The 25,528-nt window shown below is 42.1% G+C and overlaps 2 protein-coding genes across 3 annotated transcripts; both read left to right on the top strand.

Moving 5' to 3' along the window:
• The first annotated feature begins 537 nt into the window (after positions 1–537).
• LOC107194579 (alanine--glyoxylate aminotransferase 2-like) lies at positions 538–17,878 on the top strand. 2 transcript variants are annotated; one of them, XM_015584231.1, is made up of 9 exons: positions 538–666; positions 7,981–8,055; positions 8,199–8,317; positions 9,215–9,449; positions 12,005–12,098; positions 13,229–13,437; positions 13,587–13,812; positions 15,166–15,564; positions 17,500–17,878. In XM_015584231.1, the coding sequence occupies exons 2-9, from the start codon at positions 7,991–7,993 to the stop codon at positions 17,608–17,610; spliced, it is 1,458 nt and encodes a 485-aa protein (XP_015439717.1). In that variant the 5' UTR covers positions 538–666; positions 7,981–7,990; the 3' UTR covers positions 17,611–17,878. The 2 variants fall into 2 exon arrangements, with proteins under 2 accessions (XP_015439717.1, XP_015439709.1); XM_015584223.1 differs by lacking the exon at positions 538–666 and adding an exon at positions 5,927–6,024.
• A 1,155-nt stretch (positions 17,879–19,033) lies between these two features.
• Positions 19,034–25,288, top strand: LOC107194568 (vitellogenin-like). Its single transcript, XM_015584212.1, has 7 exons — positions 19,034–19,079; positions 19,409–20,127; positions 20,220–21,143; positions 21,241–22,288; positions 22,372–23,997; positions 24,084–24,514; positions 24,613–25,288. Exons 1-7 carry the CDS (start codon positions 19,049–19,051, stop codon positions 25,171–25,173), a joined length of 5,340 nt encoding a protein of 1,779 aa, XP_015439698.1. The 5' UTR covers positions 19,034–19,048; the 3' UTR covers positions 25,174–25,288.
• The last annotated feature ends 240 nt before the right edge of the window (positions 25,289–25,528 follow it).

Here is a 25,528-nt window from a genome sequence, read left to right as displayed (position 1 = left end):
AAAATGCCGTTATTACACCGGTATTTTCGGTTGTACCTTCGCTTTATATATCCCTGTATAAGCCCTACCCTTATAGAAACCGAAAAAATACCGGTATTTATTTCGATTATATTTATATTTATATTATTCGGTAATATATGGGTTCCGGTATAGTTTTGATGGCTTAATATCGGTTTAAGTCCCTGTTTTGAACTTCAAAAGGACTTTCCGTTTGTGAAGGTGTTAATCATCGATCGACCAATTCTGAAATAATATTAAGATCACTAATATCTATCCGAAAATTTGCATCGTAATGAATGTGTTCGGCCAGTAACGGAAGCTGAACGCGACAACGAGATGAACCAGAGATCGTGTAGCTGTATATCGCACGAGAAAAAGCAGCCAGCTATGTCGTCCTAGTCTCGTCTGTCAGTCACGATGCCAATGTCAAGCGATTATTATACACGAGGTCGCCCTCCTTTGCATGAAACTATCAATAGACGGTGCGAGTTTCACCGACTCTCGCGGCGACAGTACTGCTTCGAGCTGTCCGCGGACGAGTTTACATCGTTAGATCGTTGATAGATTACCGGTGTAACGTGATCGTTCGCGGTTTCCGATACTTCTCTTCCTCCAGGAACGGACAGACCATCGAATTATAAACGTTTCTCGAAAAATCCAAGCAAGGTACGCCGTTTCCACCAGGGACTTAAATCGGTATGATTTTGATACCGGTATTATGCCATTAAAGCAATACGGAAGCTGATATATTACCGAAAACTGAAATAAATACCGGTATTTCTTCGATTTCTATACGGGCAGGGCTTATATAGGGTTATACAGGGCGAAGGTACAACCGAAAATACCGGTATAATACCGGTACTTTACGTTTCGGTAGAAGTCCCTGGTTTCCACTGGTCTCGAGCAAACGAATTGATCCACTGCTCGTATGATTGTTTACAAAAACGAAAACGTGGATGGAAGTTAAACGTTTCTATTCAAAGTAACAGCCCCTCCATAAATTACATTTAAGCTTAACCGGATTGTACATACTCACGATGACTTTTATCATCGACTCGTTTCATCTATCACATTACTTTCTGACTCGTACTCATCGAAAAATTTACGTATCTGTTCTGATTTGTGGAACGAGATAAAACACCGCGAATTCTCACCGTTGCTTACGCAACCAATTGCAACAAATCGTTTCCTACGTTTTTTTTTTTCAGCGATCCTTGGGTTCGATCGTTTTCGTTTGATTATCGACTCGTTATCAATGTCGCGATCGAGACGATCAAAATCGCTGCGATGTAAACGGAACACGCGGGTTTGCGCGCGTGCATCAGCCGCGAAATCGATCGTCCGCCCGGCGTATTTGTGAATGATAGCCACGAGATGAAAAACGCACGTGCATGCTTACGGTAGGCCAGTTTTATCGGGATCGAGCGTAATCGACGCGACGCCTCGGTCACGTTCCGCTCACGCTCGACGGGGGAGCAAACTCCCTGATCGAGATAATACTAATCCGGTCGAGTTAGTCTTCAAAACCCCTATTTTAAAAAATACTTCAAATTCATTATTTTTTTTTTTGGGCGTTTAGAAAAAAAACTGATAAGAATTATTTTTCACTCAAAGTTTAATTCAAGTGGATAATACACCGGGAATTGGATCCCAATGCGTGAACATGTGAGAAATCTTCGACGAACGTCGCTTGTTTCCCTTCCTCCGTTCTTTTTATCGTTATATCGGAACGCGATTTTGATTCTTCATAGACGATTTTAGGTCACGCGCTATCGTTATCGCGCGGATTTTTGAAAACATTTCCTGCTATTAAAATAGGTCTTGAGACGAGGTGATACGTTGGAGATGTGGAAATTGTTGCGTTGATTTTGCGATCGAGACAGGCGGGAATGTAACCTTCAACGTGTGTAACTATCATAAAATAATATTTCCAATGAATGTTGCTCACGACGGCAAAGGTGCGCCTCTACTGGTCTTGGCGAACAGTTCGTGAACTGTACACGAATTATGCTTTCTAGGGATCGTATGTTAGCGTATTATTTCTGATGTGTTCGCAGTGTATATTCTGCGTAGCGTAACCCTAAAATTGTTCAATTCTTATGTGTTGTGGTTAAAATAAAAACGTACCAAGTATACCATGTAAATCGTGTAGAGAAATCATGTTTCCCCAGAAAAGGATAGATTATATTCCCTAGAAAGAAAAGTGGTTCGTATTTATTTTAGCCACAATACGCAAGAATTGAACAATTTTAGGGTGGTTTTATAGTTGCACCACGTAATGTAGACATCTGAAACGTAATGATTCTGAAAGATTTACGAATTCATTTGGGAATGGTGTTTATGAACTTTGTACCAGTGAATACGCACCTTAAGAGTCCCATTTTAACTGAAATATTCAGGAGCTTCCAAATCATTGGAAAATATCAAAGTACAGAGTTTGAAATATTAAATATTTTAAGAAAAAGTTTTCTGTGGCAGAGACGGAAAGAAATTTATATGGAGGTCTGAAGAGACCCATGCGCTGTCTGTTTCGTGACCACAATATCGACGATCGTACAATGGTTGAAAAGAATACCGTTTTTCATCGGCTGTCGGCTGGAAAATAAAACTTATCCGAAATCTCGATAAACGTCGTTCAATTAGCGCGACGCCATCGAATAGTTTTATGTAACACGATAACAGAAGGCTTCTTTATGTAATCCGATAACGACACGATAATAACAACGACGCACGATCGCGAGAAACAAAGCTCATTTTTCAATACTCGAAACTATATTTGCTACCGATATTGTCAGAGACTAAAATACCAGTATCATACCGGTATTATGCCGGTATTTTCGGTTGTAACTTCGCCTTATATAACCCTATATAAGCCCTACCCTTATAGAAACCGAAAAAATACCGATATTTATTTCGGTTTTCGATAATATGTCGGTTTCGATATAGCTTTGATGGCATAATACCGGTATTAAAATCATACCGGTTTAAGTCCCTGGATATTATATGGAGAGTTCAGAAGCCAATCGGTGTAACTTACAAAGTAAGTTAATAGAAATACATTGTTTAAAAAATGGACTGTAAAAAAGCAATAACTGCTACTAACAAATAAAAAAAATAATTTTTATTTATAAGATACATACATATGAAAATTTATTTACACAACATATGTCAATTTTAATGAAAGAGTGACTTACACTAAATGGCTTCTAAACCCTTTATATGATCTCTGTATTGTTCGCGATTATTCTGTCTGGTGATCATGTTTTTTCTGATGCAATCTCGATCTTACCTACGATCAAGCGCAGTTCGCCTACGCGCCTAGTTGTCACGGTCATCGTGATCGTTTCCATTTTGTTATTCACTGGATCGCTCGAGATTTTAATTCACTTTTGTGTTATTACTTTACCTTTTAAATCGACGACAGTCTTTGGAATTCCGTCAGAATGCTTGTAATTCTTTACGGAAGTTCGTGTCGATTGTTTTTTCACCGACCCGAATCCATTACACCTGCTTTAGTATTCATTCTTGCAACAGTAATTGCGTTTTTATTTCTCACAGACATTCTAATCGTTCTATTTTTGTCTCTACAGTCGTCACAACCATTGGAATTTTTGCATAATTCACGGTAGGCGATTTCAATGGAGCGAAGGTACGATTCCGGTGGCGGCCATTTTTAGAGTCCCGATGAATTTCATGCTTGACTTCGCATTGATAGGGATTGGAAGTAGGAGATAAATATTTTTAACTAATTTTTTTTACTTTAAATTTCTCTACTTCATAGATCGGTTGAATTTTTCCGTATAAATGGCCCTATAATAGTATGAACAACAGCAACGTTGGCTTGTTTAAATGGTTATTTTTCCTTCGCTAAAAGAAAAACAAAATAAATAAAGCCAACCTCGTCTCTGTTCTCATAGGGAAAAAACGATCCATCAGGTTCTTGCGTAAATCTATTTCGCTTCGTTCAAACACTTCCTTCATCTAACGAACAATTCCACTCTTACGACGCGCTCGACGCATTACATATTTGCTTTAGCGTAGTAGCTACGCGCCAGTTCGGCCGTGACGATCTGTTTGTATTGGTGCGATCGCAGTACGAGCGGCAACAGGCGGGTGAAAGGGGATGGAAGGTGGCGTCAGTGATCTATTCAGTTTCCTATCCCCTACCACGACTCGGTGTTATTTAATAAACATTTACACTGCTATAACGCGTGCTTCCTCTATCAGTTCAAGATTTTGTAAACTATCGGATCACTGGTGTTCCATATAACAGCGAAAACATCAATGGCCTGAATGCAAAGTACAATGCATAGATATGGGGCGCACGTACGCGATCCCCACGTGACAGGGAACGTGTTTAACGATAAGAGTACAGGCGACTGAAAGGTGAAATCGATTACGTGCTAATTCGTTCTCCCTATCAAAACAGGTTTAAAGTTCAGGGGATGTATGGTGGTCGAAAGTTCAAGGTTCAGGGGCCAACCTTTCCATTGAGATTAACTTATAGGAGCTATGTATCAAGGTGTTCGAAACAGCCTTAAAGGATATGGTGGTTCATGGTTCAATATTCAGGAGCCATCCCTTGCACCGAAAAGAGCTAATAGGTAGTAGGAGCTATAAGATTTACTCGAAGGAGGTTCGAGTGATATGGTGGTTCGAAGTTCAAGGTTTAAGGTTCATCCTTTCCATCTAAAGGAAACCATAATAGGAGCTATAAGGTTTACTCGAAGAAGGTTCAAGTGACATGGCGGTTCAAAGTTCAACATTCAAGAGCCATCCCTTTCAACTAAAAGAGCCTATAGAAAGTAGGAGTTATAACATTTACTCGCAAGAGGCTCATAGGTTATAGTGGATCAAAGTTCAAGGTTCAGGAGCCATCCTTTCCACCTAAAAGAGCCCAAAGGTAGTAGGGGCTATAAGGTTCATTCGAAAGAAGTTCAGGAGATGTGGTCGTCCCTAGTTCAAGGTTCACATGCCACCCTGTCCATTCAAAAAGGCCGACAGATGTAGTAGAGGCATAAGGTTCACTCGCAGGAGATTCAAAGGAACGGAGGTTCAATGTTCAGGAACCATCCTTCCACCTAAAAGAGCCCAAAGGTAGTAGGGGCTATAAGGTTCATTCGAAAGAGGTTCAGGAGATGTAGTCGTCCCTAGTTCAATGTTCACATGCCACCCTGTCCATTCAAAAAAGCCGACAGGTATAGTAGAGGCTATAAGGTTCACTCGATGGAGGTTCAAAGGAACGGCGGTTCAAGGTTCAGGAACCATCCTTCCACCTAAAAGAGCCCAAAGGTAGTAGGGGCTATAAGGTTCATTCGAAAGAGGTTCAGGAGATTTGGTCGTCCCTAGTTCAATGTTCACGTGCCACCCTGTCCATTCAAAAAAGCCGACAGGTGTAGTAGAGGCTATAAGGTTCACTCGATGGAGGTTCAAAGGAACGGCGGTTCAAGGTTCAGGAACCATCCTTCCACCTAAAAGAGCCCAAAGGTAGTAGGGGCTATAAGGTTCATTCGAAAGAGGTTCAGGAGATTTGGTCGTCCCTAGTTCAATGTTCACGTGCCACCCTGTCCGTTCAAAAAGGCCGACAGGTGTAGTAGAGGCTATAAGGTTCACTCGAAGGAGGTTCAAAGGAACGGCGTTTCAACGTTCACGGTCCATCCTTTCTTTTCTTTGATGTAAGGTTTATTCGAAGAAGGTTGAAGGACCGTGATGGAAAGGTAAAACAAACGATCGATCTATTATCGTAGCCCTGCATTGACGCGCGGTAGGTTCGTGATTACGAATTCGAAGATAGAACCGCGCCGAAAGCGTCGACGGCAGCGACGGTAGAGGGGGATCGGTGGAGGCAAAGCGTTCTAATATCGCTTTAGGGCGAAGAGGACACTGCGCGCGCAGCCCCCCGCTTTCTTCCCGACAATCGGCAAGCTCTATATATGACGTCACCGGAGTAGGTCGCGGCACTCAGCTGACGGCTGCATTCAGAAGTCGAGGAACCGTGACTTAACGATTACCGTACGGGTTCAGGTACGATCTCGCTGACTCCGTTCTGTTCGCGTCAGGCGGTTCGCGTGGGCGTTTCGCGATGACGAAACGCTCTCTTGCTCCGGCCTTTCCTGTCTCTCTCTTTCGCACGCGAACGTCACTTCGTCAATCCGTTCATTCGCCACCGTTTACCATTGTCTTCCGTCTATAATTAATTTGCGTTTTCGTTTTGGTTCGGTCACATTCAAGAGGGAGTCCCTTCCTCGAGCCGTTTCCCACGTCACGTTAGTATTTCTTTTTTTTTTTACGTCTTACGTTACATAATTCGTTCGTTTCTGTTTCGAATTATCGGTTTATCGAAGTGTCTCGCGAAATCGTTATGTTACATCGCGATGAGGAATGGCTTTCGGGTTGTCCCCTAAGCTACGCACTTGGATTACATAACTTATTATGGTGTCCTTTTGAAATTTGCCGCTCGTCGAGGCGTCTCGCGAAACTTTCTGTACGTTGTGAGCTATGCGAAGCACAGGCTGTCGTTTAGTTTTTTTTCGGCTATCGCGTTTAGAAAGAAAAAGAAAGCGAAAGTTGACGTTTATTTTACTTCTTTGGATGATACTTTTATTCGAAAAGAAAATCTTTGCTATTTCATAAGGGGAACTATGCCTGAATGCACGTATAACTCCGTAATAACAAACATACGTTGTACTATAATCACCACCGGTTATCGTTGTACATAAACAGATATCATTTCGGCAGCTCTTTTACAGACTTGTTCGCATAGAAACATTTTATCGATGCTTACCTCGTTTGTCGCGCGCGCGTTCTCTATTTCTACATCGTTGTGATTATCTTCTTCCAAGTTATTGACATTCTACCACTATTTTCTTTTTTCTTTTTTACATAAAATTGGCCATCAGGATTCACAGGAGAGAAATAAACCGAAAAACGGTACGGAAATAGAAATAAGACTTCAAGGATTCATTCTTCGTCAATTCTCGACGGTTATATCGTCGCAGAATTTTCTTTTGATTTATTTATACAAATTTATATATAAAAATAATGACTGAAGTATCGTATGTCGATTAAATACCAATTGGTTTGGAATAGAACAATATCTCGCCGGGAGGAGATACGGTTTTCTCTATAACGCGATTTATCACGAGGCATGGGGACTATGGACGAAAGACCGTATGGAAGTACTACTTCCACGTAATAATCACGTGCACTTATCAGCCGTCGGAAAGTTACTTATCCCATGGGGAATGGCCGATACCGCTGTTCCTACAGAAAGATTATCGTTCACAGTGTATTCGCTTCTGATAGACTTCTCGTATTCGCGTCGGTTTCGATCTAGAAACTTCTGAAAAATCATCGATACACGAACGATATGTAACAGTTTATTCCTAGATTCGGTGTATCAGTTGCTCGTCAAATTATCAATCACAATAAGATAAGCCTTCTTGTCGCCATTCATCTCATATTTCATTGAACTGACAGTCGAACCACCAAAGTAGTCGAAATTTTACAACTTTTATAGCAATATGAAATGTGAATATATTAGTTAATCTATAAATTTATGTACTAAAAAAAGTAACGTTTACCGATCCGATAGAAATAGATATACGTTTGTCACTGGTAGATCTAATGTTAATCAACATTTAAACGGTACTTATGGCGGAAGCTGGTTTCCGCAACCAGGGCTGACAACTACTGTAAACTTAATACTGGATAAAAGAAACATCTATTCAACTATTACTTTGTTCTTGCAAGGAAATAAAAATTCCCTTAAGGACTCTCGAATACATTTCTAATAAATCTTAATATATAATTAGCGGGATATTTATGTACTTTAGTCCCCAAGAAGCTCCTTTCAAACAGATGTATATTAATGTTATTGAAAAAAAACTTCTCTTGTACAGATTCGACTTGAACATAATTGAAATACAACCGATTCGAGTGGTAAAGAAAACGATTCGAATGTAATTTTTCTGATCCCAGGTCTTCCGCCATGGCAGAGTCGTTGGAACAGATGCCGAAGTCGGAGACGATTAGGCTTCGAGAGCGGCATATCGGGTAAATATTCGCCTAATCGTTCCTCTTATTTGACGTTATCGTTCGAGACAATATTAGCTCCGGCGATACAACCGGCCTACGATTGTGTGTGCGCGCGCGCGCGCGAACAAGCGAACGATACAGACTGAATAATCGGTTTACAGGCAGGCATGCCAATTGTTCTACAAATCGAACCCCCTCAAGATCGTCCGGGCGGAGGGCCAGTACATGTACGACGAGAGGGGCAATCGTTACTTGGATTGCATCAACAACGTTGCTCATGGTATGAAAATGCACACCTTGAACTAACATGAATATTCTATAATCACATGATAAAAAAATATGCAATGCATATCGTTTGCATAACGATATAGAAAGAGATACAGGGAGCTATGAGTACAATGTAAAGCTATTAATTAAGGGAAAAATTTGAGTAAATTGTAAATAGTACACTAAGAATAGCGGTGGAATGTAAAGGTATTAATTAAGGAAAAAATATGAGTAAATCGTAAATGGTACACTAAGAATGGCAGTACAATGTAAAGCTTTTAATTAAAGGAAGGATATGAGTAAATGGTAAATGGTACACTTAGATTAGCAGTACAATGTGAAGGTATTAATGAAGGGAAAAATACCAGTAAATTATAAAGAGTACACTGAGAATAGCGGTAGAATTTAAAGATATTAATTAAGGAAAAAATTTGAGTAAATTGTAAATAGTACACTGAGAATAGCGGTGGAATGTAAAGGTATTAATTAAGGAAAAAATATGAGTAAACTAAATAGTACACTAAGAATGGCAGTACAATGTGAAGCTTTTAATTAAAGGAAGGATATGAGTAAATGGTAAATGGTACACTACGAATAGCAGTACAATAGCTATACTTTGGAAATCGTCAATGTTTGTAGGTAAATGATTAATTGTGAACTGTCAATGAGACATGTTAAATGGCTAAATGATAATGGTGAACAAGAAGTAAATGATAAATTCTAAATGGTAAAATACTCACAAATTACAATAGGTTGATTCACGAGATTAAGATATCAGAGATTAGGAAATGGACTCGGAGCGATTAGAAATTTATGAATTAACGGAATCGTTAAAGTATTTTAATGAAGATAAAAACGGTGAATTTTGAAAGACCGAAATGAATGAAGTGAATTGACTTATACTTTACAGTCGGTCACTGTCATCCGACGGTGGTGCGGGCCGGTCAAGAACAAATGGCTCTGCTCTCGACGAACAACCGTTTCCTGCACGACGATCTGGTGATTTGCGCGCGTCGATTGACGTCGCTCCTTCCGGAACCGTTGTCCGTGTGCTTCCTGGTGAACTCCGGCAGCGAGGCCAATGATCTCGCCCTCCGTCTCGCTCAGACGCACACCAAAAACAAGGACATCATCACTCTCGATCAGTAAGTCATCGCGCCAAAAATGATCCAACACGGAGTGATCTGGTGATCGAACGATCTGATCATTCGATCGTTCGGAAAATTCATACGAAAATTAACAACGACTTTTTTATCATGCAGTGAAATGCTTGCGTAAAAAGCGACACGATCAGAGAACTCGTTGTTATTTCGACATTGTCGAACGTAGTTGGAACGAACTCAATTGGCTGATCCCGCGCCGCTTTCTCGTTGCCAATTACGTCAGAGCGCTGTAACACGCGCCGACGAGTCGTTCTTATTTTATTAATGAGACGCCAAATTAAAACTGTAGAGTACTTTTTTCGTCTACGAACTGTTTTCTTTTGTTAAATAGTAAATAGGAGAAACAGTGCCTCGAATATCGTCGAAGTTCCGTAGGTTCTTGCTTTCTCTGATCGACGAGGGCAGAGAGTGTCTACGATCAGCCAATTGAGTTTCGTAGCGCTGCATTCCACCACAGTGCCTCGCTGCTTTTCGCTTTTATTCGATATCCAATGTGCACCGTGTCGCAAGAGTTATTCGTGCCCTCCCTAATTCGAAGCGATCAGACAGTTGACTCGAGTTTTTCTCACAGTAGTATCACCGTAATAAGAAATTACGAAGAAATCATCTCTTTTCGCTAAAGCTACCTGTCTAGCCTGATCGGTCAATGATCAGAAGTGCGACGAATATATCTTTGCGACCCGTTGCACCAATTACAGCCGAGATGACCAAAAGACGAAGTCCGAGAGATTTCCAGGGAAGGCTCCGTTCATCTTTCGGTCACGCGGACTCTTCGAGAACGCGTAGTCGAGAAATTCTGCGAGTAGCCAATCGAGAAAACCGAGACGTGTGTACCTAGAATGACGAGAGGGTGTAAAACGACACACCAGCGGGCTCGCTGTTTCAGGCTACGTGTAACAGTTTTCGACGTGCCCACTCCCAACAGTCGACTAATCGTGTGGGTTTCTTTTTTGCCTGTTTACAGCGTACACGAACCGTTGGAACCGGATGGATCGACCGGGTTGGCGAACGGGGATTCGAGATCAAGAACCGACGATACTGTCCGTCCGCCTAAGGCGGCCGTACGGTCCGCGCGACATAAACCTATTGCCGTTTTAGGTGACACTGAACGACAATGAAACAACAGGGAATGGTGTCATTACACGGCGATAATAGAGAGAGAGAGAGAGAGAGAGAGAGACAGAGGACAAGGAATCAGGAGTTAACGTCCACAGATGAATGTTGACGATTTCGAAGGAAACGAATCGAAAAGTGTGTGTTGGACAAGGGGCGAAAGGGGGCTTCCGTCAGCTTAAAATTGTAATTACTCGAGTGAGATTACGTTGTCGAGCCGCAGGTACTGTCACAAATAGGGGGTTAAAGATCGATTCAGATTTTTCAGGTTGTAATTAAGGAAGAGGATGTAGTATTGGAATTCCAATAGGTACAGACTCTTCTCGATTATTGTCAGGCTTGTTTTACACGATTATTGTCCAGGCGTTATCTCCAGCACTGGGGGGAGGGGAACTCGGCTTCGGGCAAGAAACGAATTTACGAAGGTCTGAAGCATTTCTCCCTATACGATTATTGTCCCGGCGCGGACCCAAATTAGGGACGATAATCGAGAGGAGTCTGTACTATGGTTTCACGTGGAATTGCGTGAAATACCAGTTTCGTGTGTAGATATACCTATAAAAAGAAAGTCACTTCACTATGCATTATAGAGAATACGAGTAACATAAACGGAGTAATTGTAATCTACTTCGTTGTAGTCTTAATGCGTATATTTAAAGGTATAGTAGCTTGAAAACTACTTCCGACCGCCATTTTGGATAGAATGCGGCAGCACACTAATATTAATATATTTTAATGAAATTGGTTAATAAATTTTGGTTCAGATGAGACGAAAAATTGGATCTAATGGTTTCGTTTGAAGCTCCGGCAGGGTATCAGGGGTTCGAGGAGGAATTTGTGACAGTATCTACGTCGACTATTAACCTCATGTCGCATCCACGCACGCCGCATCTACGCCAGCCGGTACTCTTCCATGCCATTTTATCGCTTCGAACGACACAGTGCTTCGCAAATGACCCGCAAACGATCATTGTTGCAACGAGCGCATATCGCAGGCCCATCAGACGAAATTAGGTTTCGTTGATAACGTAATCTTGCATCTTTGAGCCAGCCAGCTGCACTCCCCTTTGCCTCGTTTTTTTTTTCTTTTTATCGATTACGGAACGCTGACAGTGTGAAGTGTATACGTGCTCGGTTGTAGAACAGTTCGATCCGACGTGTCCCCACCTTAAAATTTGTCTTAAACATTTCTTTCTATATTCTCAATTACGATCGTCGACGAGTGAACAGGAAGAGGAGAAGGAACGAATAACATTTTCAGGAAGACGAAAGAGAGACCCTTCTTTTCTCGCGGAATGACAACGACAGGGAGCTGCCCCGGAAAAGAACGTGTTGTTTCTTTTTCACGAGCAAAGAGAAAGTTTCACGACGAGACGCGGTGATACGAGGAACGTTTCGTTCAAAGTTGTTCTTTCTGGTTTTAGTGCGTATCACGGCCATTTGACCTCGATGATCGATATATCGCCGTACAAGTTCAACAAGCCGAACAGCCCTGGCAAGAAGGATTGGGTTCACGTGGTGAGTAGATCTACTTACAGCTGATTCATTTTGTCTCCGAAACCTGAAGAAAAACAAAAAGTGCAAATTTAAATGGAACACACTGATTAACCCATTTACGTCATATAGCGATCAGTGAACTCGCGTGAATTTATTATCGTGTAGAAAACAAATGACGAATTTAGTTAAGGCAACAATTATACTAATATCAAACCCAGACACACTGAGTTTGATGCCGTTTATATGGGATATAGTTTATCGAAAAATATCTGAAACGTATTTTTTTACATCGGCAATCGTTCATACTGAAGGGGTGAGAACAGCTTTCAAAGCTAAGGGCTGAAAATATATTTTTTAGAATATCTTGAAAACTAGAGGATATAGCAAAAATCTTCTTGTTTAAATTGTGGCGTCTTCGAGTAGGAACTTTAATCATATGAACGATTTTTTGAAAACATCAATTGTTTAAATAATATATTAAAAGTCTGAATTTTTTGTTAATTTTTCTTGTTAAATGTTAATTGATTTTCATATCCAGTTTTTAATGTAAATTATGGACCAAAGGAAATACGCGTTTTTGGGATTTTCTGTTCTATACCGTATAACAATAATAATTAAATGCACAGCTTTCACTCAGTCTCTATGAAATGAAGTATTTCCCATATTCATCCATAGTTTACATAAAAATAATCAACATGAAAATCAAATAACATATAAAAAGAAAAATTGACACAAAAATTCAAATTTTTTAAATAATGTTTAAACAAATGATTTTTTAGAAAATCGTTGATATGATTAAATTCTCCATTCAAAAACACAATTTAAAAAAAAAATTTGTGCTATACCCTCCAGTTCCAGAGAATTTTAAAAAAATATATTTTCAACCCCTCAGGTTTAAGGACTGTTTTAAAAGGCCATTTAGGCCGATATAAAAAATATGTGACAAATATTTTTTCGTAAACTATATTCCATATAAATGGCATAAAAATCGACGTGTCTGGGTTCAATATGTTCCCTTGTAAGATTATTTAAATATCATTCCCCAGTGAGCTCTGCAGGTACTTGAATATGATGTGAATGGGTTAATTCTGTAAGTGTTAAAGAGACAGTAGCCTTCAGGGTCAAATCAATTTATCCTGATCTTTTTCCAGGCGCCCTGTCCAGACGTCTATCGGGGAAAGTACCGGGAGACCGATTATCCTGGCGAGGATCTTGGCGTGATGTATGCGAACGACGTGAGATACATCTGCCAGAATCTAAAATCTCAAGGGAAAGGCGTTTGCGCGTACATCGCGGAGAGCTTGATGTCCGTCGGTGGACAAATTCTGCCACCGGAGAATTACTTCAGGAACGTGTACAGGTACCCGTTAAATTTTACAATTTTTTAAATTAATTTAAAGATTTTATTTCAAAATTAAATGTTAAAATTTTTAAAAGTAATGAACGAAAATTGTTCATCTGAAATTTCAAACGGATTTTTTAATTGTGAAATTTTCCCAATGAACACAGACACGTTCGCGAGCATGGCGGTGTTTGCATCGCGGACGAAGTCCAAGTCGGTTTCGGTAGAGTCGGCAGCCACGTTTGGGCCTTCCAATTATACGGCGAGGACGTTGTACCGGATATCGTCACCATTGGGAAACCCATGGGTAATGGTCACCCCGTGGCCGCTGTTATTACGACCCCTGCGATCGCAGGAAGCTTTAAGGACACTGGTATCGAGTACTTCAATACGGTAATTATTAGAGAAACCTATTAAGCTAAATGTCCCAGTGGTTGTACGTTTAAGGCGAAGATTGCGGTTACGAAGACTTTTTATATATTAAAATACTATAGCTTGGCAAAAAAGTACATTTGATGGAGCAGAATTTCTTCTTCCAGACAAGCCGTTATAAGAAAGCGTTCACGTGAAAAAAAGGATTATTTATGAATATATAAAAGCGTTCATTTGGCCGAGTGATTAAATTTAGCTGTTCCAGTGTTTGGACATAACATTCGATAAATTATTCATAGCTGATTTTTAATAGTAAAACATGATACTTTTCTTTAATGTTGTAAAAATTCAAATAAACACGTAACAAATTTAATATAATTAGCGAAACATTTACGAAGGCATTCATGTCGCCTCAAGTTCATGATTGCTAAATGATATTTTTTAAAAATAATACATCGCACTTTTGCGAACATTTTTATATGATTTATGCTAAGAAATAACTAAGGACAATTATTTTGTATTCTGAAGTTCGGTATTATTTTCAAAAAATTTAATATTAACAAAAATTCACGATAGTGTCCAATCACTGGGACATTTATCTTATTTATGGTCGTTTCAATGGTGAAGTTTCAAAACTCCAATCGAGTTAAACACACGATCTTGTTTCTCGTTATTTAATTTAATTTCGTATTATGTATTTAACCCTCCATTGTCACGCTGGATAAAATTAACGTAGACTTTGGCTTTGAAGTAAAATATCTTTCAGGCATCGTTGAAAATGGTATTACTGGCACCATGTAATAGTAATTTCAGGTATCCTACGAAAACAGTTTTTCTGTATTTTGCTTCTACTTCAAGAATTTTTTTTAACACGATGAAACTTTTAGTGTTAATTTCTAACAGGTCTAACAGTAAGTTTGTTAGTTGAACAGGACTTACTGAGAAAGCGAGACACTATATTTCACACAGCTATAGAATCAACAATGTTGAAAATTTTCAAAAATTCTTCGAGATCCGTGTATATATCACAATATTTCATATATTCATATATCAAGTGTCAACAAAATCCGAAATGTTACTCCAAAAAGAGTCCGATTTCGCGCGGAATGCCCCTTTTACAAAATATTCGAACTATACAGTAAATCCTGGATGAGTGTTCGAAGGTTTCTCGACACTGACAAGGAAATATCCGCAGATAGTAACACCGACTTTTTAATGAGGTTTGGTACAGCGATAGAGCTTGGAATTTCGAAGCCAATGACACTTGTTTCAGCCGCGTATGGCCATTAGTTTATGAAATATTTAATGTTCAGTGCCGAGGCTCCTTTGAACACTAATCGAGTATTTACTGTACTTAGTTTCTTTCTTTTCCAGTACGGTGGAAACCCCGTGTCCTGCGCCATAGCGAACGCCGTGATGGAGGTGATGGAACGGGAGAATCTCCAAGAGAACGCGCTCAAAGTCGGAATGTACCTGATGTCCGAACTACGGAAGCTCGCGAAACGATGGAAAATCATCGGGGACGTGCGCGGCGTTGGATTGTTCGTCGGGATCGAGCTGGTACGTGACAGGATCACGAGGATACCGGCGACTGCGGAGGCGAAATACGTTGTCTCGCGAATGAAGGACAAGAAGGTTCTAATCAGCAGCGACGGGCCGGACGACAATATCCTGAAGCTGAAACCGCCGATGGTGTTCACGATCGAGAATGTGAATCACTTGGCCTCCGTTCTCAACGAGGTCCTCCAGGAGGTTGAAATCGAAGTCGAACAGGTGATTCTTAAACGGTGTTCCGATAATACATCAATTTCATGGTTGCTTACCCTCTTCCTTTTTCGATGATTCGTTGCGACAATGAAGTTCCGAGAATGATTCAGTTTCAACATTATCATCTTGGAAATAATTAAACAGCCGTAGATCGCGTGTAACGAGTTTGAAGGGGAGGCGATATCCCAGTTTCATTTTTAAAAAAAGATATTTGTAAATGAACTATTCTCGATACTTTATTGTCACACCTCGTATTGCCCATCATATTTCACGTGGCACGGAACTCATTCGAACACATCTTCACGCGAACCGACTGAGAAAGTGACTGAACCGATTGACAACGGTCACCTTTCGTATGACGGGTAGAGGGGAGGGGAGAGAGATCAGGCTGCACAGCAGGGGGATATGACCGTTTACATTCTTGCCACTTTGACGTAAGGGAAAAGTATTCTCGAAATATTATTGTCACACTTCTTGCACATGTTATTGGTTATTGGTTCTTGCAAGAATTTGGTTTCCCGAAATTACAACAGGGCTAGTTTTTGGTATAGTTCAGATAGTTTCACCAGAGATAATCGTGGAACGGTAGAAGATATGGTAAATATTTACCAAAAAGGTATCACTCTTTCATCTCGATGATGTTTTAATATGTTGTCAAGGTAATCATCCTGTGTAGTATTGTGAAGATTTTATTTGGTCATCGTTGTTTATTAATAAGTTATTATTAAGAAAAGTAGTAATTATACAGTTTAGAGTCCATCTCACCGATGTCAATGATTTTTGGATACGTCACCTGGAATGTTATTCTAAATAATTTTTTCTTATACGTGCAACTCCCACTCTTGGCCTTAGTTTCTGAGATATTCGCAAAAATATGTTTGATATTTGCTGTTTACAATATGCATCTATGTTATTGGTCTGAGTCTACAATACACACTACATGGCTCCAACATTGTTTACGTGCGAATTATATAAAACAACTGCCTCTAACCAATTCTGATCGGTATAATCCTTCAGAGTTGGTTACAGACAGTTTAAGGATAAAAATAATTCAGAATTGATTCGGGACAGGTATTTTGATTTCGGCGAAAAATTAAATGATATTTTTAAAATAATGGCAGACACATACCCAGTAACAGAAAATGTAAATGAAAAATTGTTGATAACATTTTAATAATCAACAGCCGCCAAGTAAAACCTTCACAATACTACTCAGGGTGATGATCTTGAAAATATATTAAAAAATCATCGAGATTGAAAGGTGCTACTTTTCGTAAATACTTACCAAAGATATTCGTTGTTGCGAAGATTGGTAGTCGATACTTCTAGAAGATACGTTTGCGAATGTTACAACATCCGGTCGAGATATCGATGATCATTGAATGCTGCATCAGCGACAAGAAGTTTTTCCGTGGTTTGCGCAATTCCAGTGGACACGTGGAGAAGTGAAAGTGATTCGGTTGTAGGATCGAAATTAACGACCGGATGTCGGTTATCGTAACTTCTCGAATTAGTATGTAAAAAAAAATCTAATCTGTTTTCCTCAATGGAAGCGACACGTCTGATATTGCAGCTAGATTCTGATAATGCCATAATATTCAGATAAGCACGTGCAGAATTTTTATCGGGCTCTGTGCACGTGTCCTGAATTGCTTCTGTCTCGATTCGATTCGATATCATTCACGGACCTGGTACTTATATCTCATTAAAAATTATTTTATTATAAGTGTTATCATTATATTTACGGATATAATTGGTAACTTAATAATGTCTAAAATTAAAAGCGATACGGCGATTCGAGCACTCGATAATATTTTCGTAAAAATCGGTTGCATGCTTCTAGATTTCATGGATATTGAAATATTGAAACTTTGAATCGCGGTGACAGAAATCGGAGGAATAATTGTTAATTATTGCACGAATAATTTTCTCCTGTTTCAGAAATACGAGCCGGTGACGACAATCATAAAAGCGACAATTTCGCAAATGGACGTCGATACGGACAGCGGCAGTCGTACAGCTGGGAAACCGCTTCTCGTTCGAGCTAATTAATATTTAACAGAGAATATATTTATAAAAGCACTCGCGGTGCGATATAATTTAAAGTATTATTATTCGTGAAATGAATGCCTATCGTTATACGATTCGTTGTATGTATGCCCATTGGAATAAGAGGAACATTGTATGTACATAAAAAGTAAATCGATTGATTCGATAAAAGAGATCATGTAATTAAAATTGACGCTTATAAGTAGTTTAATAGAAGATGAGAGTATGACGAATGTGAAATATATTTTAATAAATACTATTTTTCTTTTTACACGAGGCTTTGTCATTTGAAAGTGAAATTCCCGACTGTTACTTGAAGAAATGTGAAAATATCGTAAAAGATTCAACGAAAAATCGATATTAGATTAAATTTAAATTAAAGCGTATCGATTTGAATTGAATGGAAATGCAGGTGACTTGCCAATTTTCATTTTGTTTATACTTTTTTCAACGAGAAATGTAGTTTTTACGATTATCCACGTGTCCTATTAATTTCCATTTTTCCAAACAGGATCTGTTATCCCGCAAGGCAAGAAATTATAATCAGGAAAAAATGGATAATGATAACGGAAAAAGTTTCTAGCACGTTCTGGGATGGAACGGAAGTTTACACTTTGTAATTATTATCGCCGTGAACCGGTGACCCCACATGCTGTCTTCTATGTACCATATATTACTCATATGCTACACGTGTAGAATTTTTTGCACCGCAATTAATAGTATTAATTAATGCTGGAAATTAGCAAAACAACTTATAACAGCTGTCGATAACTATTTATCATACTTTATATTAAAATAACTTAAAGATCAATTGAATTTCTAGCATAGTTTCTTAATAAACACTAAAGGTAACATTTAAACCTAAAGGGAAGAATGTGTCCTTTTCATCACACTATTTTTATTTAGAATGATTTGTTCCCATAATTTTTACCAGAGTTAACATTGTTTCTCTTCCTCTGATTCGAACGTTTCTTTTAACTAGATTAATAAAGTTAATAAGGCGACGGTCAGATTGCAAAGTACACGTACGATTTAGAAAGTTCAATACCGTATCAAACATAAAATATTTATAATTTACATAGAACGTATGATACTATAATGATCATTCATTTTACAAGTGAAGTACGATAAATACGTGTAGTGTACGAATACGTGTAACGGTATGATGATCAATATTCGTGGATCGATCGACTATCCAACACCGCGGAATCAGATACCATTAAATTGAATCAGGTCTACGAGGTGACTAGAGCTTGACCCCTGTTAGTAATCAGCAAGTCTGGAGAAAATCGTTATCGTTAAAAATAATTGCGTGTCAAAGTAGCAAGTTCATGCAAACATTGTTGACTGATATTTTCGCTGAAACGACACAATGTAGGTATAAATGTTGTAGAGCCGCCTGGATGCAGCATCAGTTTCTGGCTGCTCTACGGCTCTCAACATGTGGCTACCTTTGACACTCTTGGTATTTGGTAAGTGAAAGCGGAAACTTCCAGTGAGCCCTCTGGAATCTCCAAACAGAATTCAATATACACAGATCTCCAGAATCTCCTAGATCCCATTTAATCTTCACTAAACTGTAACCTTAAATTATCAATCTCGAGACCACGTATTCTTGTAATTAAATTAATCATACTAGGTTTTAAAGAAATATTGATAGGATCACAGGATAATATTTACCTACAAGAACTCGTACATAAGTTCGTCTTGATTTAGACACGTAGAAATCAAGCTTCCTTTCCTTTCCATGGATATACCTTTGTCTATTGTTAGGAAACTAATAATTTCGTTCCCTTCACAGCGGGACTAGTCTCAGCCGACTACGACCATGGCTGGCGTGTTGGCAACGAGTACACCTATCTGGTCCGTAGTCGTACGCTCGCTAGTCTCGACAAGCTATCCGACCAATACACCGGTGTCCTCCTGAAAGCGTTGCTGACCGTCCAAGTGAAGGGCCCGAACACGCTGGCAGCGAAAGTGTGGAACGGTCAGCAAGCCCGTATCCACAAGAACCTCCCGAACGGTTGGGCCTCGGTGATCTCCGATCAAATGTTGGAGCTCCGCGACCTGCCGATCTCTGGGAAGCCGTTCGAGATCAAGATCAAGCACGGAGTGATCCGGGACCTGATCGTCGAGAAGAACATTCCCACCTGGGAGGTGAACATGCTGAAGTCGATCGTCAGTCAGCTTCAGGTCGACACTCAGGGTGATAACGCGATCAGGACAAGAAGCATGCAAGTGCCCAACGACGACCAACCATACGGCATGTTCCTTGCCATGGAGGACAGCGTCGGTGGAAAGTGCGAGGTCCTTTACGACATTACGCCCCTCCCGGAGCATATGACTCACATGAAACCCGAGCTGGTACCGATGCCCAAACTGAAAGGTGACGGACAGCACATCGACATCATGAAGACCAAGAATTTCAGCAGGTGCGACCAACGTATGGACTACCACTTCGGTATCACTGGACGTACCAACTGGGAACCAGGCAGCAACGAGAACGGAGAATTCCTTTCGGTAAGTGGAATAATTGTTCGACTGGTATGTATATCTAAATTCGTATATATATATATACTAACTGACTTATCTTTGCATCCTCGATGTCGTAGAAATCATCCACGAGCAGAATCATCATCTCTGGTAACCTGAAAGCGTTCACCATCCAATCGTCAGTCACCACCAGCAAGTTGTTCGTCAGCCCCAGGTTCTACGACGAGCAGAACGGCGTCGTGGTCAGCAGAATGAACCTGACCCTCGGAGACGTAAAAAAGATCTCGCGTCCCCTGTCTGCTCCCGCCAACCCGGAATCCACTGGCAACCTTGTCTACGTCTATAACAACCCGTTCTCCGACATGGAGGAACGCAGACTCAGCAAGTCATTGGATGGTCAGAACTCAAAACAGAACCAGGCCTCCGACAGTATTAGCTCCGTGAGCTCCAGCGAGGAGGCGGCCAAGAACGGACAGAATCCCCGTATTCGAGGATCCAGCTCGTCCAGCGCGTCCAGCAGCTCGATCTCTAGCAGCGAGGAGAACGAATTCTGGCAGCCTAAACCCACTTTGGAGGACGCTCCCCAGAATCCTCTGTTGCCCGACTTCGTTGGTGATAGGGGCAAATACATCGGCCAATCCGGAGAATTTGAAATCATCAAGGTCACCAAGGATCTCGTTTTACAAATCTCCAATGATCTCGAAGACCCGAGCAACATCCCCAACCAGGAGACTCTCGAGAAGTTCACGATCCTGTCCAGCCTGATCCGCACCATGAGCAGGAAGCAATTGATCGAGCTAGAGAACAACATGCACATCTCGCCTAACGAGCTGAAATCGAACGACAAATCGCAGGCTACCAAGCAGAACGCTTGGGCTGCGTTCAGAGACGCCGTCACCCAGGCTGGTACCGGACCTGCTTTGCTCACCATCAAGAATTGGATCGAGAGGAGGAACGTCGTTGGTCTGGAAGCTGCCGATATCGTCTCCAGAATCCCGAAGAACGCTCGCACACCGACTGCTGAATATGTCAGATCCCTCTTCGTAAGTATTCCATTACTTGACATCTAATTTAGTTTAAGACTAAACCTGTTAATGAGGATCGCGCGTGGTACCAAAATACTTAATGTTTGCTCTTCAGGAGCTCGCTACAAACCCCGAAGTTAAGAAGGATAAACACCTGCATGTCTCTGCAATTCTGGCTTTCACCGAGCTGCTCCGTCATTCCCAAGTGAACGGACGCATCATCCACAACCGTTATCCAGTGCATACATTTGGTCGTCCTGTATCCAAACACGACACTACTCTCGTCGTAGAGTACATTCCCTATCTGGCTCGTGAACTGAAGAACGCGATCAAGGAAGGCGACAGCCCAAAGATCCAGACCTACATTTTGGCTCTGGGTAGCATCGGACATCCCAAGGTTCTCTCTGTCTTCGAACCGTTCTTGGAAGGAAAGGAACCCGTGACCGTTTTCCAGAGGACTCTGATGGTAGCTTCACTCAGCAAACTGTCCGAGATACACCCGAAAATTGCGCGATCGGTCCTTTACAAGATCTACCTGAACACCATGGAATCCCACGAAGTCCGTTGCACCGCTGTCTTCCTTCTGATGAAGACCAATCCTGCGTTGGGTATGTTGCAACGAATGGCAGAGTTCACCAATTATGACACGAACAAACACGTCAACTCGGCTGTCAAGACCACCATCCAGAGCATAAGCATGCTGACCAGCCCAGAATGGAAGGACATGGCCAGCAAAGCCCGTGCCGCTCTCAATCTGTTGAGCCCCAACGACTACAGCTACCAATACTCTCGCGGATTCGTCTCCGAGACCATAAACAGCGAACAGAATATGTTGAACAGAATGATCTTCAATTACATCGGCAGCGACGACAGCATAATCCCCCGATCTCTGTACGTCGGATCCTTCTCCTCTTACGGCGACTTCAAGACACCACCAACTGAACTGGTTGCTATGCTCTCCACCGTAAAACCTATCCTGGAGACGATGTTTAAGGATAAGGACGACAAAAACTCTGGACCTATGATGACTGAGAAACTCGCCGAGGAACTGAACATCGTACCTGAAGAGGCTATCAAGCTGGAAGGCAACGTTCTATTCAACAGCAAGTTCACCACCAAATTCTTGCCCTTCGACAGTCAGACTCTCCGCACGATTCCCAACTGTGAGTATAAAAATTCGCGATGGAATTAACGATGAACGGAATAACGAACATATACCACGTGACTATTAATCGTAATGTTTCAGGGATCAGCACTCGTGCATTGGACATGAAGAACGGAGGTTACCTGAACGAGAACAAGCTCATGGCTTACGAAGTTACCTTGAGCTTCCCCACTGAAACCGGTCTACCTTTCGTCTACACGTTCAAGATGCCAATCCTCTACAAGATCATCGGACAAGGCCAGGTCAAATTCGATCGTGACATGAGCCTGTCGATGAAGGCCGACACGCGTATACTGTTCTCCAAGAAGATCCAAGGAAGAATCGGTTTCCTCGCTCCCTTCGATCGTCAACACTTCATCGCCGGTGTCGACATGAGCTTCCAGACATACGCGCCCGTGAGGGTCGCCCTTGACGTGAGTCCAGTCAAGAGAAACATGCAATTGAAACTCTGGCCGCTGAAGGGGGAAGGAAAGGCGCGCCTGGTGCACTACAGCGTGGTACCGTACACCTCCAGCCACGACATCTTCAGCAAACGTCCCTTGCTCACGGAGAAGAACACTCACAAGATCCAAGGTGAAGAGACCGTGTACAAGTCCCAAGCAATCCCCATGAACGACGTCAAATCATTGCGATTGGAGTTGGAGGGTGACAAAACGAACGACGAGTTCTGGAACACAAACCGCGTCGATGGACAGACCGCGATCCTATTCCCTTGGACCCAGACGACCGACAAGTACCGCAAGGCTGATCTGTTCATGAACCTGGAACGCGATCTCCAGGACCCAGTGATCCTATCCGCGTCTCTCGACCAACTGAACGTGCAACCTGGTTCCGAGGATCTTAAACAATGGACCCAGCTGGCCAAGGCTATCGTGCCAAGCAACACCGAATTCAACGGCGCGGAACGCAAGAAACAATTGTTGACCGAGGTCGGCAAAGGTATCAAGGCTGCCCGATCTGGAGTATTGGACATGCAGCTGCAGGTACCTGGTGAACTCGAGACCCGCAACGCCCTCACCGTCGCCTGGTCCGACAGCAACGTCGAGAACAAGCAACGTGTTCTCTTATTCTGGAAGCTAGGTATGCCCACGCAAAACATCAATTACGAGGTCTGCGTCGCTTCTCAGACAGAAAGTACGCCTAACACTATCCCGTCCTACGAGAACGCCATGAAGAGACAGCCCAAAGGAGATATCGACGTGGACATCCGTTTCGGATCGACCTGCGCTGACGGCGAACAGATTAACATCAAGGGACAGGTTGTTCAGAACAAGGAACTAAGGGAAACGCTCCAGAAATCTCGCTCGGTGCGAACTTGCCAGGAACAGATGAAACAGGGCAACAAAATCCTCCGTGCCTGCCAGACTGCTGCTTCCGCCAGCAAGATGTGGGACGAACTGAACCTGTCTATCGACGTGCAATCGGAACCTCTCCGTGACCTCATGAATATGGCCGTGGATATGATCGGCAATAGCGATTACATCGACGCCAGTGTAGACACCACGAGTCCGAAGAACGCCGACAAGAAGAAGATCGACATCAAGGCCAAGCTTTCGAAGGATCTGAAAACGGCTGCCGTGACTGTGCACACTCCCGCCATGGACATGAAGGTTAAGGACATCGGCCTGGAACTGCTTGCCATCAATTCCGATGATCTGATGATCGAGGACGAGAACGTTAGGAACGTGATCGAGAACAATCTCGAATGTAAGTACCTTCAAACAACGAAGAATGCGATCCCGTGGATCGATGACTCTGAATTACGATCATGAATTCTTTCCGATTCCTTTCAGCATCCTGTATACTCGACAAGACCAGGGCCGAGACCTTCGACGGCAGGGACTACCCTCTGAGACTGGGCAACTGCTGGCACGTGGCCATGACAACCTACCCGAAATCGAATCCCGAGAACCACAACGAGAAGCTTCGTATCCCCTCGGACCAGAGCGTGAGCATCCTCGCCAAGGAGACTCGTGAAGGACGCAAGGAGGTCAAGATCTTGCTTGGAGAACAGGAGATCAAGCTTGTGCCCGGCGAGAACGAGCCCCAAGCGCAATTGAACGGTCGCGAGATTCAGATCACCCGGGACATCAGCCATCAGGAAAGACAGAAGGACGATGAGATCTTGCTAGAGATCTACAGGCTGGCGGACAACTCTATCGCCGTGTCATCTGACGTGTACGACGTGAACCTTATCTTCGATGGAAAACGTATTCTGATCAAGGTAAGAGGGACATTTCACGAAATCTACTAATTGCCACCTTTCTATCCCTTACTCTAGCCAGGACGGGTAGCTAATCAGAAACTGAATGACACTTTCAGGCATCCGATGAATACCGTAACGCTCTTCGTGGTCTCTGCGGTAACTTCGATGGTGAAGCAGTCAACGACTTCTTGGGCCCACAGAACTGCGTCATGAGGAAGCCAGAGCACTTCGTTGCTTCTTACGCTCTCAACAAGAACCAATGCGATGCTGACATTAGGGAGACCGCTGAACAGGCCAGGAAAGAATGCACCCATCCCGCCAAGACAGTGCAGAGCAACGTGATCAGCGATGTCGATGCTGGAAGGTCGAACAACGAGAAATGGGGCTACCATCAGGGCGACCAACAACAGTCCGACAAACGGTGCAGCACCCACAGGACCCAAGTGCTGGAGACCGACGACAATATCTGCTTCACGATCCGACCTGTCGTCTCCTGCGCACCTGGCTGCTCCCCAATTGAGACCAAGACTAAGAACTACCAGTTCCATTGTATGGAGCGTAACGAGGCCTCCCTGAACATGAAGAGGAGGGTCGAGAAGGGCGCCAACCCAGACCTCAGCCAGAAATCCGTTTCCATGTCGCGACCGATCAACGTTCCTCTCGCGTGCAAGGCCTAATTTGCGCGTACCTAACACGTAGTAATATATTAATCTAGTAGTCGACGTAGTAGTTTTTTTTTTTGTATTTAGCCATTTAGGAAATATGTATTAATAAAATTTACAGTTTTCCGTATATCTTGGTGTTGTGCTTTGTTGTGTGCTTTTGTTCGCTCCGTATCTACTACCTTTCGTCTCTGGTTCCAGTTGATCGATCTACTTAGTGGTTTGGTACCATTTGGTGACTGCTTTTGGCTAGTGTAAATATCACCTGGAAGTTCTAGTTTCAAGTGCTTCAACTGATACCCCTCTATTAGTCCTTAACTAGTAGTTCTACCACCAGTCAGCCTACTGTTCAGCTATTCTCCAAACCCAA

The sequence above is a fragment of the Dufourea novaeangliae genome, unplaced genomic scaffold (assembly GCF_001272555.1).
Source record: "Dufourea novaeangliae isolate 0120121106 unplaced genomic scaffold, ASM127255v1 scaffold12, whole genome shotgun sequence".
NCBI lineage: Eukaryota > Metazoa > Arthropoda > Insecta > Hymenoptera > Halictidae > Dufourea > Dufourea novaeangliae.
Note: the sequence above shows the minus strand (reverse complement) of the source record. Positions and strands in the feature narration are given on the sequence as shown.

Coding starts and splice junctions, on each gene's coding strand:
- LOC107194568 (XM_015584212.1), top strand. CDS start 19,049: ATGTGGCTACCTTTGACACTCTTGGTATTTG. Junction 20,128..20,219: donor AGAACGGAGAATTCCTTTCG/GTAAGTGGAATA, acceptor TCGATGTCGTAG/AAATCATCCACGAGCAGAAT. Junction 24,515..24,612: donor GAAAACGTATTCTGATCAAG/GTAAGAGGGACA, acceptor TGACACTTTCAG/GCATCCGATGAATACCGTAA.
- LOC107194579 (XM_015584231.1), top strand. CDS start 7,991: ATGGCAGAGTCGTTGGAACAGATGCCGAAGTCGGAGACGATTAGGCTT. Junction 9,450..12,004: donor GACATCATCACTCTCGATCA/GTAAGTCATCGC, acceptor TTCTGGTTTTAG/TGCGTATCACGGCCATTTGA. Junction 13,438..13,586: donor TACTTCAGGAACGTGTACAG/GTACCCGTTAAA, acceptor CAATGAACACAG/ACACGTTCGCGAGCATGGCG.